Source organism: Mustela nivalis (genome assembly GCF_964662115.1).
Source record: "Mustela nivalis genome assembly, chromosome: X".
In the NCBI taxonomy this organism is placed as follows: domain Eukaryota; kingdom Metazoa; phylum Chordata; class Mammalia; order Carnivora; family Mustelidae; genus Mustela; species Mustela nivalis.
In genome coordinates this window covers 1,308,173-1,323,247 of record NC_139040.1, presented here as the reverse complement: position 1 = coordinate 1,323,247, position 15,075 = coordinate 1,308,173, and the positions used below count along the sequence as shown (strand labels likewise).

The window sequence follows — 15,075 nt, the reverse complement described above, 5'->3', positions numbered from 1 at the left end:
CTTAAATAATCTGGAAGAGTAGCTAATAAATTTTAGACAGCTGATGGGGCCCCTGGGTGGCTCAGACATTAAGTGTCTGCCTTCAGCTCAGGTCCTGATCCCAGGGTTCTGGGATCAAGCCCCACATTGGGCTCCCTGATCCTCCCTCTCCCACTCCCCCATGCTTGTGTTCCCTCTCTCGCTGTGTCTCTGTCAAAAAATAAATAAAATCTTTAAAAAAAATTTATACAGTTGCTTATAAGCTACATTTTTATAGGGTCGCCACTTAAAAAAGACTCAACTTTTCCTCACTCCTTAAGTATTATGACAACTTTAATCATTCCTATGTTCTTACAAGCTTAGAAAAAAAATTCACTAGAATTTTTTATTCTGGAGTTAAGTGGAACAAAACGACAAACTGTCACAACTGCAGACGTTTGTCTGTTTTTTGTTTGTTTGTTTTGGTTTTTTTTGGCCAAGTCTAATTCCAAAAACAGCTGAAAATATTAGAGCAAATTAGGACTTAATACGGACTGATACCTTCTGCTGTTTACAAAAACACCAAAAAAAACCACACAGAAATTCACATTTTAAAAATATATTATTAAATATCTATAGACAAGTTTAAAATTTAACTTATCAAAGTAATGTCAAAACTTAAGTATCACCAGAAGTCCTAGAAAAGCCAAAATGCTTTAATCTTTTCAAAAATAATCCACACGTAGAAAGTCAGTTTGTGCTTAAAAGTGCTCAAGCTCGGGTTTTAACAACGTGGAATGTTGCAAAGACGACGGGAACAGAGGGAAATGTGCGCATCTCGGAAGCCTTCTTTGCCTTCTTTCAAATCTAAAAATAAAACCTTTGGACTGCCCTATTAATAAATCTAGAAAATGGATGCCTTTTTTTGTAGAAAGCTTTCACAAACAAAGAAATAAAAAATATCTTCTTGGTTAATAGGACCAAAGGATGTAAACATAAACCAGATGTCAATGCCCGTTTCTCTAAATTCCATTCTCCCTCTGGGCTCTGGTGGGGCTTCTGCTGCAAAGATGTTTCTACGGCCCAAGGAGACATGTTGAATGAAGGTCTACACAGAACGACACAAACCAAGCTCAAGAGCCAACTACAGAACGAAAAGAACGAGTTGCAGAATGGTACACAGAGCAGGAAAGCCTCCGGCACGTAGACAGTTTTGAGTGTTATACATTATTATGTGGGACACAGCACACAGCTTGCATGGAGAGTGTCCCCCGCTCCCTTTGGGGACAGGCTACCCTGGGGAGGCAGGGCGAGCTAGCACAGCCAGGACCTCACTGGGCCCGTCACACCAGAACCCCTGGAGGAGGAGGGTGTGAAGAGGGCAAAATGCTAACATATCTTAAGTGTGAGCAGAACATGCCCGAGCAGAGGGCCAGGAGGACGGCAGGAAGGCAAGACCTCGAAGGCAGAAGGGTCAGGCTGGCCTGCAGGAGGGCAGAGAAGCAGGCGCGCAGATAAGCAGCACAGAGCGCTCTTCTCTAACCTTCTGGGCCCGGGCTCGTGGGGCTGACAGTGCTGCCAGCCATGGCGGCTCATCGGGGTGGACCCCGTCCCTGACGAGAGAGTGAGCTAGCTTACGCACTGCTTCCTGCACCGTGAAAATCTTGGTTAAAAAAATAAGGAAAAATCAGAAGAGCTACGCAGCGGCTTTGGCACCAGAGCTGACTCTCCATGATACCAAGCTCCTCTCAGTATCAAGTATGGGAAAAGGAAGTGTGTTGGAGAAGGGGAAGCCCTCTCCTCAGGGGTCTCGTGGAGGGAAGGAAGGTTTCATAAAGAGACCTGAAGCGGGAGTCCTGGGGACCTGATGGGTGGGTGGGAAGTCACTCAGGGCAGATGGCCTTCAGAGCAGCGTGGGATGGAATGGGGTCAGGATGGATGGCCAGAGCTCCTCATGCTGCCTTCTGGGGCTCAGGGACATCTCAGAATGTGGTGCAACTTAGAAGGAAAGCAGAGTGCATCTGGCACAGCTGGTGTGGTGTGTCTCATTTCCTACCAGCGCACTCCTCAAACAAAAACGCTCCTTGCCCTCGGGCCCGGCTTGCTGACCCTGTGTCCTCTCTGTGCTCCAAATACCTCAGACCTAGCCCACCAGTCAGTTGTCTCTTGTCTTAGCCTCTGAACATGGTCTCTCCCCAACTCATACTTTCTTCTGAACTAGCTAACGTCGCCTTATTGTTCAGGTCTTGGTAGTCCCTTTTCAAAGAAGTCACTTCCCTGACCCTCACTTCCAAGTGTAGGCAGGGCCCCTCTACCATTTGTGTGCTCCCTCAGTGGTCAGCGCTCTTCCGTCATAGCATCTGGCCCCTTGTAAAGTAAAGGTCTGTTTGCCCATCTGTATCTTCCTTTAGATCAGAAGATAGCTAAGGGTAATCCACAGCATCTCGTACAGCACATGACACATAATACCATGCTAAACCGGTATAGGGTCAATTAATCAAGTGTTGCTCTGTAAAGAGCACAAGAATCGAAGAGAAACGAAGCGACAGCAATCCTGTCCTGAATATTTCCAGGACATTCCTTATGCATATTACAATACAAATAAGACAGAAGGTCCAGCAGCTTCAGGAGACCTTTCAACTCTGAGTCCCAAGGAGCCACTTCAACTTAGTACCAAAATAAAAATGCTCCATTTTCTTCAAAATTCACAAATGAGAATTGGCTGAAGTTCTGCTTGTCAAGTAAAGGGTCCTGCCTCATAGGCTCTGCTCACCTGATGTCACATCTGATGAAAGGGAAGCTTCTGAAGTTTTGCTTTCTAGCACTAACTGCTAAAAATTATTTCTTCCTAGCCTAATTAATGGCTCTCTAGTCTCTACAAATAGCACTGCAGCCACAAATTTGTGTGTTCATCTACTCATACGTAGTCTTTTCTTTAGAACTATGCAATTAACAGGGCACCTGGGGTGGCTCAGATGGTTAACCGTCTGCCTTTGGCTCGGGTCGTGATCCCGGGGTCCTGGGATCGAGTCCCACATCGGGCTCCCTGCTCAGTGGGGAGCCTGCTTCTCCCTCTGTGTCTCTCTCTCATGAATAAAGAAATAAAATCTTAAAAAAAAACTATGCAATTAACGGGCCACCCTTGATTTAGCAATATCTCTCCAAGTTTAAAATGCATATACTCTTTAAGCCAGCAAGTCCCACATCTAGGAATTTCTTCTACAACCCTTAAAAAGAATGATATGGCTCTACAGAAATGGATATCAATCTCCAAGATACATTAACTAAAAACAGCAAATTTTGGAAATGTGCAAGGTGTTTTACCATTTGTGTAAAAACGCACACCCACCCTTGTGTGTGTAAATGCCCACAAAATATGTAAACACAAATATAAAATAGATAACAATATGAAGTATCTAGAATAGTCAATTTCATAGAAACAGAAAGTGGAAGAAGGGTAGTGGCCAGGTGGGGGAGGGGGAACAGGGAGTTAGGGTTTAATGGAGATGGTTTCAGTTTTGCAAGATGAGAAGGGTTCTGGAGGTACATAATGGGGACGGTTGCACAAGAATACACTTAATGGCACAGAAGTGTACGTGTAAAAGTGGCTAAAATGCTAAATGTCACGTATATTTTATTTTTTTATTTTTATTTTTTTTTAAGATTTTATTTATTTATTTATTTGACAGACAGAGATCACAAGTAGGCAGAGAAGCAGGTAGAAAGAAAGAGAGGAGGAAGCAGGCTATCCGTGGAGCGGACAGCCCGATGCGGGGCTCGATCCCAGGACCCTGGGATCATGACCTGAGCCGAAGGCAGAGGCTTTAACCCACTGAGCCACCCAGGCGCCCCAATGTCACGTATATTTTAACACAATCTAAAAATTACACCCAGGTGCATGTGCACAGGCACACACACAAATAATTAATAAGAAACTGGTAACAATGGCTGCCTCCAGAGAGAGAAATGGTTATTTGGGGACAGAGTGGCAAGTAGCTCTTTAACCATATAACCTCTGACACAACCTTTTTCGTTCTGTACTATACACCCATTTTAAAAAGTTCATTTAAAAAACCCAGCCTATATAAGAAGCTTTTCTTAATTATAAACCATTTATATCCTTTATTAAGTAAAAAATATTTTTCAATCCAAATCAGGATTCCACTTCAGTTTTAAGGTTATTTATTAGATTTAAACGATGTAAGCTGCAAAAAATTACTTTTTCCCTAAGAATATATTCACCAAAAGCCTGCCTTTATTTTTATGAGCTATTACAGAAATGCTTCAAAATCATCATAGAAGAAAATTACCATTTTTATCAGTACACAACTTTTATTCCATCACAACCAAGCTAGCTGAATATAGAACTGTTTCACCAGCAAAAAGCCCTCATCATAATTCAAGACAAAAATCAGCCTGCAATTACATGAGTTAGGAAACAAACGGCGCTTATGTTGCAGTCTACCCTAAGCTCTCACTTCTGTGTCAGAATCTAAAACACACACACGCACGCACGCATATATGCACGCACATGCACACACACACTCTGGATTCCTCCTAGTTTATCCCAAACCTACTTTGTGAAGATCCACTATTTTCTCGAGTCTTCTGGAATGAGCACTGGAGCCGTAGCCACTGGTACTGCAGCCTCTTTGGCCCCGCCCAAGCCAAGGAGAAAGCGGCACTTGCAGGGCCCCAGACTGCTTCTGCCTTGAATCAGGGGCTCCAGGACTTGTTGGGGGAATGAACAGATGATTATATGCTGACCAGCAAGTCATCAAGTCTCACAAAGAAAAACTTCAGAAAGAAAAAAGTAAGAGACACTTTGCTCACTCGAACTCAAGTCTCAAAGTGAAGACTTCACTAAAGGTAGAGACGAGGCGACTGCCCCACCGAACAGTTATGACACAACCAGCTAAGTGGGCTCTAGATCTCATCCCGACCCAAAGCTACACACTAAAGAGGCATTTTTATAACCATATGAAAAACAGGAAAACTTACCTATAATTCTTTTGTATGTATCAATATAGTACATCAATCTTTTTATAGGAAGAAAAATATACGGATGGATACTGACATGTTCTTAAGGTAGGAAAGGACTTTTTCTAAGTATAAAAGCGAAAGAAAAAATCCTAACAGAAATTTTGTATATCAAAAAAGACAAGAAGAATCAAAAGATATACGACAAGGTAGGAGTATCTGTGTAATGACAGAGAGTATCCTGGACACATTACAAGTTCTTACAGATCAACTGAAAAACAAATATCCTGACGGAGGAACAAAGGCAGAACACCAACAGGCAAGCAACTCCCAAACACCAAATACAAATGGCTGATGATTACTGAGGTCCGGCCCCAGTAACAACCCAAGGAGCACAGATTTAAAAGATGGGCATCCAATTCTGGGAGGGTGTGGGAAGAGGCACTTTCTCATACTGTCATGGGAACCGCAACAGCCACTTTAGGAGGCGATGTGGTGGTACCCTCAGCAATTCCGAGTCTAGGCAGCTGTTCTTCGAAAAGACTGGCACATGTGGAAGTTCAATCCAGCAGCATCTTTAATAGTGAACCGTCGGGAAAGTCAACAGGGGGACAAGGCATGACAGTAAGTCAGCACCAGATCACACCGCCACTTAACAGAAACGAGGTAGAGAGAAATAGATCACAAGAACAGATGCAAAATATGTATAGTATCAACCTCATTTTGTTAAAACACAAAATGTGCATATTTGTATAGCCTGAGAAGATTCACAAGGACCTGCATTTATAGTTGTTACTCTGGGTATCGCGAGCATGGAGAGTAATGGTGAGCTTTCGTCTTTTTAAATGGTATACTTTAAAATGGTTTGTTTTCTATAAAAGCATGCATTATTTTTATAATTTCTTAAAAAAGGAAAAAAAGAAAAATAATAAGAAACTTATCTAGTAAAGACAGGTTCTGTCCTTGCAGAATTCCCTTCAGTTTCTTGAAGCTCAAATGGCTGTCTTTCCCACTCGTAAGTAACAGATATTATTCTAAATATCTCTTACTTTCTACATGTCTTGGAAGAAACTATTTAGACTGACCACTGCCTGTTTTATAAAATCCATTCATAATCTGAGAAAAAGACTATGAAAAACATAAACCACCCCCAGGCCTCACATCTACCAGAAGAAACGCATTCACTGCCATGATACATTTAGTCCACACCATTTCTGAGACAATGCACAAAGCACCAGCCACACAACTCCCACCAGCATAAATATGCGGTGTACAAAGGACGTCCTGTCAGCAGGGCCCAGAGTACACCCCACAGCAATAAAGCAGAAATGACAATTTGAGTCACAGGATCAGGGCTGGAACCAAATTTGGGACTTGGAGGCAGCGCAATGCTCCTCACTTCATTCCACACCTTCTAGTTTCCCTCACCCCAGCCGTGCCCTCACACAGTCCTCTAACAGGCCATGTTATGGATGGCCACAAAGCTTTAGACTCAGGTGTCAGAAACCACCAGAGAGAGACAACAAAGTGCTACCTGGGGGTCTCAGCCAGAATCACAATGGCAGCTTATGCATAAACTTACATTTTTTCTTAGGAAAAAGAATGGAAAAATTCAATCAGTACGTTCTGCCTTACCACATGGAATTTTGAAATCCAGGTGTCAAAACATCAAATGTGGAGTGACCACTGATTTTAAAAAAGCTTGAAATATTGAGCCTGACAGTTGAGAATTAAAGAACCACTCATTTTTACAAAATTAAATCCCACACAATGGCACCAAGATGGCCAAAAGTGTGGCTTATAGAGCACCTGAGTGTCAGACCTCATATGGCTTGGGTCCTCAGCTTTTCCAAAGGCACTCATTCTACTCTAGAGTCTCAAGAGCCAGACCCGTGTCTGGGTCTTCTCTTTAGTTCCCGTGGGAGGAGGGTAGCAAGCACAGCCAATAGCCGTGCGCTCTGTGGTTCTGTGACAGCTTTCAAGAAGCTGTCCTTCTAGGGGGCCGCATACCAGTTCCCGTGTCTGAAAATATTTTACCACTGCTCACTAACATTGACCAGGAAGTCATTTACCCAAAACCAAAGCAAACAAAGCACCACGCTGAAGACCGCTAGGCAACAGCAGCAGTGGCAGGTGAAGAACTCAGTCAGAGCGCCCTCGGCTCAGCTGACCTGCTTCAAGGTGAACTGAAGTTGCAGATCACCAGTTCCGGCTCTAATCTGACGCCCGCCCCCAGATCACGCTGTGGCTACCAAGTAACCCTACCCAAACTGACCTTTCAGGGCTCAGGGAAGTGACTTTTTTTTATTATATGGCACAGTTTGGCACAGTTATAGCTTTAGTCTTTGGGGTACTTTTATACTGTCCAAGAGTAGTACATCTTGTTTTTTTTTTTTCCTTGTTTTTTTTTTTTTTTTGTTTTTTTTTTTTTTTTAAAAACAGATGGCCAAACCAGGACATATACTAAAAAAAAAAAAAGGAAGGTTACTTACCTGAGCCCTAACATTCCAGCTACCATGGAATCCTGTTGGAGCTGGTCTACAGAAGCAAGATGTATTCTGGGGAGTCACATGTCACATCAAAGCAGGAACTGGTGAGTCTGTATTTTTATGGAGCCTAAAACAAAGAAAATCGTAAGTTGAAAGCCCCCATCGTGCTGCACGACCTTTTTCCCAGGGCTATTTGGGACATTTTGAAGATAAACATATAGACAAAGTACTATGCTATTTCCCAGCTTACCTACTAGGAACAAAGGATAAACTGCAAATTCCTAGCACATAACACACATACTAAAATAAAGATTCATGTGTGTTAGAACCGACACTATCACAAGTCACCTCTGAGGGACACTTTGGAACTTTGGCACTATAAAGCGTACTGTCAGTGGTGATCCCTGGTAAGTATTTCTTGCACTATGTCATACAGAAAGGCTCAGGGAGAGAAAACATGTTCAAGAGAACATTCAACATCAAAATGTCATCCCAAAAAGAACACATGAAATCCAGAGGAAAAGTCTCCCTTCTTTTTCAAGCAGCTGAATTTGAAACGAGCTGCTGTAACATCACTTAAAGGAGCTTCAACCCTGAGGGGGCGGGGGGAAACAGCACCAACAGAAACCAAACGCCCTGGGAGATCCAAAGCCCTCCTCCAATATATGCAAGTCTGATTCAGAGCGATCACTTTTAAGCCTCTCAGATCAGTTAAATCACAATGCTCAACAAACTAAGTTATTAGTTTGATAGTTTCTCTTTTGTTTTTGAATATATTCAAAAGAAGACTTCTGTCATTACATTTTTCATCAACATAATATCATTTCCTTGTTAAAATCTAAACTGCCCCGTATTAGCTAATCTCTGGTTAGCGTGCCAGCCCAAGAGCAGCACTTTCACCTTTACACTAAAAAAGCCTCCAGTATACAATTTAGAGACTATTCACACTAATAATTACTCATGTAATTTAACCCAGAGAAAGGGCAACACCAACCAAGTCTTCTACAGCTGGTCTATAACTACTGGGATGGTACCTAGAATTATCTATTGAGGTGCAGTGAGGCCTTACAATTCCCTTAAACAGTGGAGTCACAGAATACTTTGAAACCCAGAAGTCAAGGTAACAGTACTACTCAGTTAGCTATAGAATAAAAATCAAACCAGTATCTTGGCTGGGAGGCCCTGGCAAAGTTACAACTTCTCACAGCCATGGTTTTTTACTTATAAACTGAGGGAGCTGGACTAAGGTTCCTTCCAGCTCTGAAATTTTAAGATCTTTGATTAACTCAAGATTTCATGGAAAAAAGAGCAAGCAAATGAAAGCAGGTAAGTAAAAATCCAATGAAACAGTAATTTGCAGGTTCATATATATGATGCCCCCAGCTCCTAGGCAAGGAAGACAAGTCAACCCTTCCTAAGGCTTGCTCCCCAGAGTACAGACATCTGCAGGAACTGCAGAACAGCCATGCTGAGGACACCTTCGCATGCCAGCAGACCCAACGTAAGTAAGTCCTGAAGAAGTTATAAAGGCCAAGGCTTTATTCTTGAGTAGAATGGCCACACACACCCCTTCGATATGGGAATGGGGATGCTCTGCCTGCCACCAAATACCCACTCCCACTCAGATCCCCCCAACACCATACCTACCATCAAAAATGGCAGAACCAAGTATTTAAGTAATGGCATGCAAATCAAGATTTCAATAGGAAAGAGTTCCTTGCAAGAGAAAGGCAGAAGAGAACAGATAAAGGCAGAAGAGCATAACTTTGTGTAAGTGAGCCCAAGGAAGAAGAACCCATTCACATCTGTCCTACTGGAAATGAGGAAAAGGCACAGTGGTCACAGTGGTGACAACAGCAATCTGACTGGAGAAGGCTGGTGCAGAAGAATTGAGACAAGGTCCTTCCGTTGAAGCAGAAATAATGCTCTGCCCAAGAAAAAAGACTGTGTCTGCCGGCCACATGAGGCCGGTCTGCATGCATGTCACCGCAGCAGAGGGCAGTGGAAACAAGCAGGTGTCCCGCTGCGCTGCCTGGGACTCGCCTCCAATCCAGGACTGTTTCCCCCACCCCTCCACCCCCGTGTGCTTAAAAAACTACAGTTGATCCTTGAACAACACAGGTTTGAACTGTTCGGGTCCACTTACATGCAGATGTTTTTCAGTACAGTACTATCAATGTATTTTCTCTTCCTTATGATTTTCTTAATAACATCTTCTTTGTTGTCTTTAAGAATACGGTATATACTACACATAACATACAAAATATGCATCAATCAACTGTTTAAGTTAATAATAAGGCTTTCGGTCAACAGTAGGCTATTAGCAGTTAGATCTGGGGAGGGGGGAGTCAGAAATTATACGTGGATTTTCAACTGCACGGGGGTGGGAGGTCGGGGCCCCTAATCTCTGCATCGTTCAAAGGTCAACTATAGTCACTACGAATGTCAAACATTTTCTGGGATTCTCTCCTCATAGATAACTCAGGTAGCCTGGCGACAAACTGCCTTAGCCAATTAAAAGATTTCTACTGACAGTCACCTTTATAAATGATGACAAGTTCCAGGACACGTCATTTATCATGCAAATAGTCCCAGGCAGGTTCGTCAGCAGTAGAAACTGGGCTAGAGTAAGGAACTAACAATTTTGCTTCTGTTCTTCTCTATTTCAGGTGAAAGAAGCAAGGTTCTCATTCAGTGCCCACATAGGGGATGGAGTATTCGGGTGGAGGCAACATTGTATTGGACTTATCTAGTCAAACTCCACAGCTTCTTTTTGTTAAACTCCACAGTTTGCCACTCCATCCCTTCTAGCTTTGGCCACACAGAGGCAGGGTGAATGGGAAACAATGACTCTGGCTAGAAATTGCAAAGAGAACACAAAATTGTATTCCAACCCTCCCAATACATCAACAGCACAAAAGTCAGAGTAGAGTTTGACTGCATCACGCTTTATCGGGTGAAATAAAGACCTGGTACTGTAGCTCTAAAGCACTCCAGGCACATCTGTAACAAGAAACAGGATGCCGTGAGAGCCCATGAAGCAAGAAAGCTGCAGGTCTCTTCAAGCTATTAGAACATACTGACTTCAGATGCCACCAGGCACTTTTCAGAGAAACTACATTCTGGAAGCTGCCTGTGCTGCTTAAAAGGCTAGAGGTATGATGAACAGCTAACTGGAGGGGCACTCGAGGAGGCAAGTGCATTGCCAATGATGCAAAACAAAGCAGAGTCCTCATCCTGGCACGTCATAGGCCGAGATGCACAAACCTTGGAATCTCTGTCAAGTGGGCTTGTGCGAGTGTATGGCTAGGAAAGTCCCTCAGTGATCTGCCACCAAGCCAACAAGCCACCAAGCTGACGTGCCACAAAGAGGTATCTATAACAACTTATTTAACCAACTGTACTCTACTAGATGGACTGTGTCCCTTAAGGTTCTCACGTGTCCGGGTAAGAAAATAAAAAAAAGCAAGTGTTTCCCGGGCTTCCTGACTGGCATTTGAAATAGAAGTCATAAAAGGTCCATAAATAAGCCTATTCCCTAAAGCCCTGGTGGGAATTCCTAAAAGACCGAAGAAACCTAGACACCGTTTTTTTTGTTTGTTTGTTCTTGTTTGTTTTTTTAAATAAGGATCTAGCAGATATCAAAAGACCCAAGAGGTCAGCTTACTCTTGTTGTTAACTGAAGTTGCTGAGATCCAGATGAAAATTCTGGCCATGAAACACAAATTTCTTCTCAAGCAATAAGTGCCCATTAACAACACTGAATTTTACTACCACGGCACAAATAAGCTTAATTTTTCTGGTATAACAAAACACCTAAAACTTGTGAGAGTCTCCCAAAGTCTAAGCCACTTGGCATCAGGCGCTGCTAGATTTGCTTCCACCATCACCAAGCCCCCCCCCCACGCCCCTCCGCCGAATTCGATCCTACCATCTCACAATTTGGGGTACTGATCCCCCACAGAACAGAGACACAATGTGTGAATGGCTCTGCAGAGTCCATTCTTGTTCCTGGAAAAAGAACCAGAAGCACACATCTGCCGGACCATGAGTCAGGAATATCACTTTTGTGGTGGAGCCCATTTCTGCTGTGACCAATCCACAACGAACACACTCAACACAGGCGACCACCACAGAGGTAGGTATTCCAGAGCAAGCTTTCCCAATCTCAGGTCCACTTAGCAAGGTCATAAACGGTCTCCTCCGTGAAAGCAAGTTTTTTAGACTCTTTACAATGACATTAAGTCTTCAGGGCAAAACCACAGTAACACTGCCACACCACGTAAAAGTCACCTGAGTTTCAGTGTGGGCAATTCAGTTACAACCAAACTAAAAAGAAAATAAACTTTCAGGGGGCAACTGACAGGAACCACAGCGATGCGATGCACTTGCCCCATCTGGTAATGATGATCTTGAGCAGGGCGCGCTCCAGGACTATAGAAGCCGGTTACATACTATGTCCCACTCCACTTATGTAACTAGATGATCTCCGGCGAAGGGGGGCGGGGAGGATCGGAGGGCGCTCACATTCTGAGGCCACGGAACCCCCAAAGACCCTGGGGGCGCACTCCCACCGAAGAGCCTCCGGTGCTCCCGGACACACAGTCCCCTATGAAAGGTTCATGATGGGAACTATAACCGCCTCTTTATGATGAGTTGTGGGACCAGGAACACAACGTCTAGTCCCTTTTGTGGGTGGGCAATAATTCCCACCTACTTTTCCTGCTGGAGGGGAGAGGAGATGGTGGACCGACTCGCTCGCACTGGGGGCAGAAAGTCATGGAATGGGCGAGAAGGAGGGGGAGGCAAAGCCTGGAGATGGGGGTGAGAGCGCAGGAACCCTTGTGGCGCACTCTCCCGACGGGAGGCGGACTGCGCACGCGCGCCGGTGGGGGGGCCGAGTAACGGCACAGGGGGCGCGCGAGGGAGGGAGAGGGGAGAGCGCGATCCAGGGAGAGGCCGGGGCGGCGGGCGCGCGACGACGCCGCGGGCCCGAAGCCCCGAGAAGGGCACGACGCGCGCGCAGCCCCGACAGGCAAAACCCCGGCGACAGGGGCGCCCGCGGGGCCGGGGGCCGGGATGCGCGCCGGAGGCGGGAGGGAGGGGGGCGCCAGGCGAAGTCGGCCCTGGACGACCGCGCCGAGGACGGTCACCGCGAGTGCGGGTGACGGGCCGGGGGGGGGGGGAGCCGTCACCGGCGGCGGCGGGAGGGGGAGGGTAGAGAGGAGGGACGCCATCCGCCAGCCGTGTCGCCCGACCCCGCGGGCCCCTCCCGCGCCTCGTCCCGCCCCTACCCTCCGCCCCCCGGCAAGGGTCCCCGCCCGCGGCCGCGGCGATCCCACTCACAGTCTCTCCTCCTCGCCTCCTCCTCCTCCTCCGCTCGGCGCGGCAGCGGCGGCGGCGGCCATTTTCCGGACGGCTTTTACCACAGCCCTCTCTCTGAGAGGAGGGAGCGCGCGCGCCGCCGACGCCGGGACCCCGCACGGCCGACGTCGCGCCCCGCCCTCCCGGCCTGCTAGCGCGCTGCTGCACCTGCGCGCCCGCGCCCCGCCCCCGGCACCGCCGGAGCCCTCCCGCCATTGGGTGCGGCGGCCAGGGTGGGGCGGGGTCTCGGTAACGATGCTACCAATTGGCTGGGGTTGGTGTCCGTTCCCGCTAGGGAAAAGGGGGTGGAAACCCCGTCCAGCTCCCGATTGGTTGCCATCCACCGTCACTGGGGGAAAGAGGCGGCTAGGGCGCGGAGGGGCTGGTTTAGTGGGAGGAATTTGAATATTAAGGATTAATGGGCCCTTGCGGATGCTGGGGCAAGTGAAGGCCTAGGCTCCGCACGCCTTTTTTGCGTGGCCCTCCTGGGCCATTGACCCGCTGTACACAAACGCACAAACTACGCTGCTGTAAGAGTTTCACCGCACCTGTATTTTCTCAGTATCCCCACCTTCACTAGGAGTAGCAAACTTGCCTATCCTGGAGCCTGACGTTGTTCCAGACAACCGACCTTCGTTTCAGGGGCCTACCCATTGCATTCTTTCATCTGGGCCTGCTGTGTGCCCGATGCCGTATGCCACACTCTCACAGGGTCAGGGAATAAATAACAAACTACAGCCGTGGTCTTCCTGAAACTCTGGTGGGAGAAGACTGTGTATGGCCAGGCTGCACCGAGATCTGTTAATTGTATCAGAAGCTTTGGTGGAGGTGTGCAGAAGGGGCAGTGAGAGCACAAAGGAAGCAGCACTTAGCTCTGCCAGGAGGGGAGAGGGAACACTTGCTAGAAAAGGTGATTTGTGAACTAAGATGCAGCAATTCTGGGTCAGAAAAATATTTAGGAGTATGGAAAAAGTTTTATCCAATAGGGTGTGCAGGACAGGACTATTTCTCAAAGCAACCTTAATTGTATTCCACCTATCTAGTACATCCAATGCTCCTTGTACTGGTTCTGTGCTTAACAAGGAAACTTCTAGGGGTGCCTGGGAGGCTCAGTTGGTTAAGCAACTGCCTTAGGCTCAAGTCATGATCCTGGAGTCCTGGGATAGAGTTCTGCATCGGGCTCCCTGCTGAGCAGGGAGTCTGCTTCTCCCTCTGACCCTCTCCCTCTCAAGCTCGCGCGCTCTCTCTCTCTCAAATAAATAAATAAAATCTTAAAAAAAAGAAAACAAGGAATCTTCTAATTCTGATTTGGTGGCTCCCCTTCATTTATTAAATACCTGCTACATGCCAGGCATCGTTCCAGGCTCTGGATTCACAGTACTGAACAAGACAGTAAACATTCTTGTGGCAAAGATTCATACTAAGCATACAAATTAGTAATATAATGTCGCATAGTGATAAGGGTTTTGAGACACATAAAGCAAGAGTAAAGGGGGTGCTATTTAGAGATCTATAGACTTTTGCCTTTGTTTTATTCCCCCATATGGATATCTGTGGAGAGAAAATTCCAGGCAAGTTCAAAAGCCCTGAGGAGCTACTGTGCCTGGCATGTTGGGAAGAAAGTTTATGTGGCCAGAGAATAGCAGGGTATGCAGTTGGACAGGCAGCTAGAGCCACCATGGGAACTAGGAGCCTCTCCTGAGATGAAGCCTTTGGAGGACTTTGAACTGAGAGTTAACATCATCAGATCCATGTAGTATGTGCAGTGTGGAGAGCTGTCCGTGAGGGACAGAACCAGAAACAAAAGTCCAGTCAGGAAACCCTGACAACCGTCTAGGAGAAGTGATAGTGGCATGAACTAGGTTCTGAGGTGCTGTAACACTCATTCTGGATTTTCAAAGTCGAGTAGAAAAGATTAGATGTATAGAGAAAGAGAAGGAACAAGGATGATTCCTGAGTTTTCCACTGAGCAACTGAATGAATCGGTACCTTTCACTATGATGGTGAAAACTGTACGAAACCACATTTTCAGAGGTACATATCAAGAGTTCCGTTTTTGTTTTTTTTTAAGATTTTATTTATTTGACAGAGAGAGATCACAAGCAGGCAGAGAGGCAGGCAGAGAGAGAGAGAAGGAAGCAGGCTCGAGGCTGAGCAGAGAGCCCGATGCGGGGCTCGATCCCAGGACCCTGGGATCATGACGTGAGCCAAAGGCAGCAGCTTAATCCACTGAGCCACCCAGGCGCCCCAAGAGTTCCGTTTTGACCATGTTAAGCTTGGGTGC

At 46.1% G+C, this 15,075-nt stretch overlaps 1 protein-coding gene across 3 annotated transcripts in view; it reads right to left on the bottom strand.

Annotated features, from left to right (window-relative positions):
- The window catches only part of MECP2 (methyl-CpG binding protein 2), a 69,056-nt gene extending 56,101 nt beyond the window's left edge, over nt 1–12,955 (bottom strand). Inside the window, exons 1-2 of one of the 3 annotated variants that reach the window (XM_082716624.1) lie at nt 12,774–12,955; nt 7,431–7,554 (exon numbers count right to left, since the gene is read on the bottom strand). In XM_082716624.1, the coding sequence (XP_082572750.1) occupies nt 7,431–7,456 (26 nt within the window). In that variant the 5' untranslated portion in view covers nt 7,457–7,554; nt 12,774–12,955. The remainder of the gene's footprint in view (nt 1–7,430; nt 7,555–12,773) is intronic. The other 2 variants (XM_082716625.1, XM_082716623.1) reach the window with 2 other exon arrangements.
- Nucleotides 12,956–15,075: the final 2,120 nt, after the last annotated feature.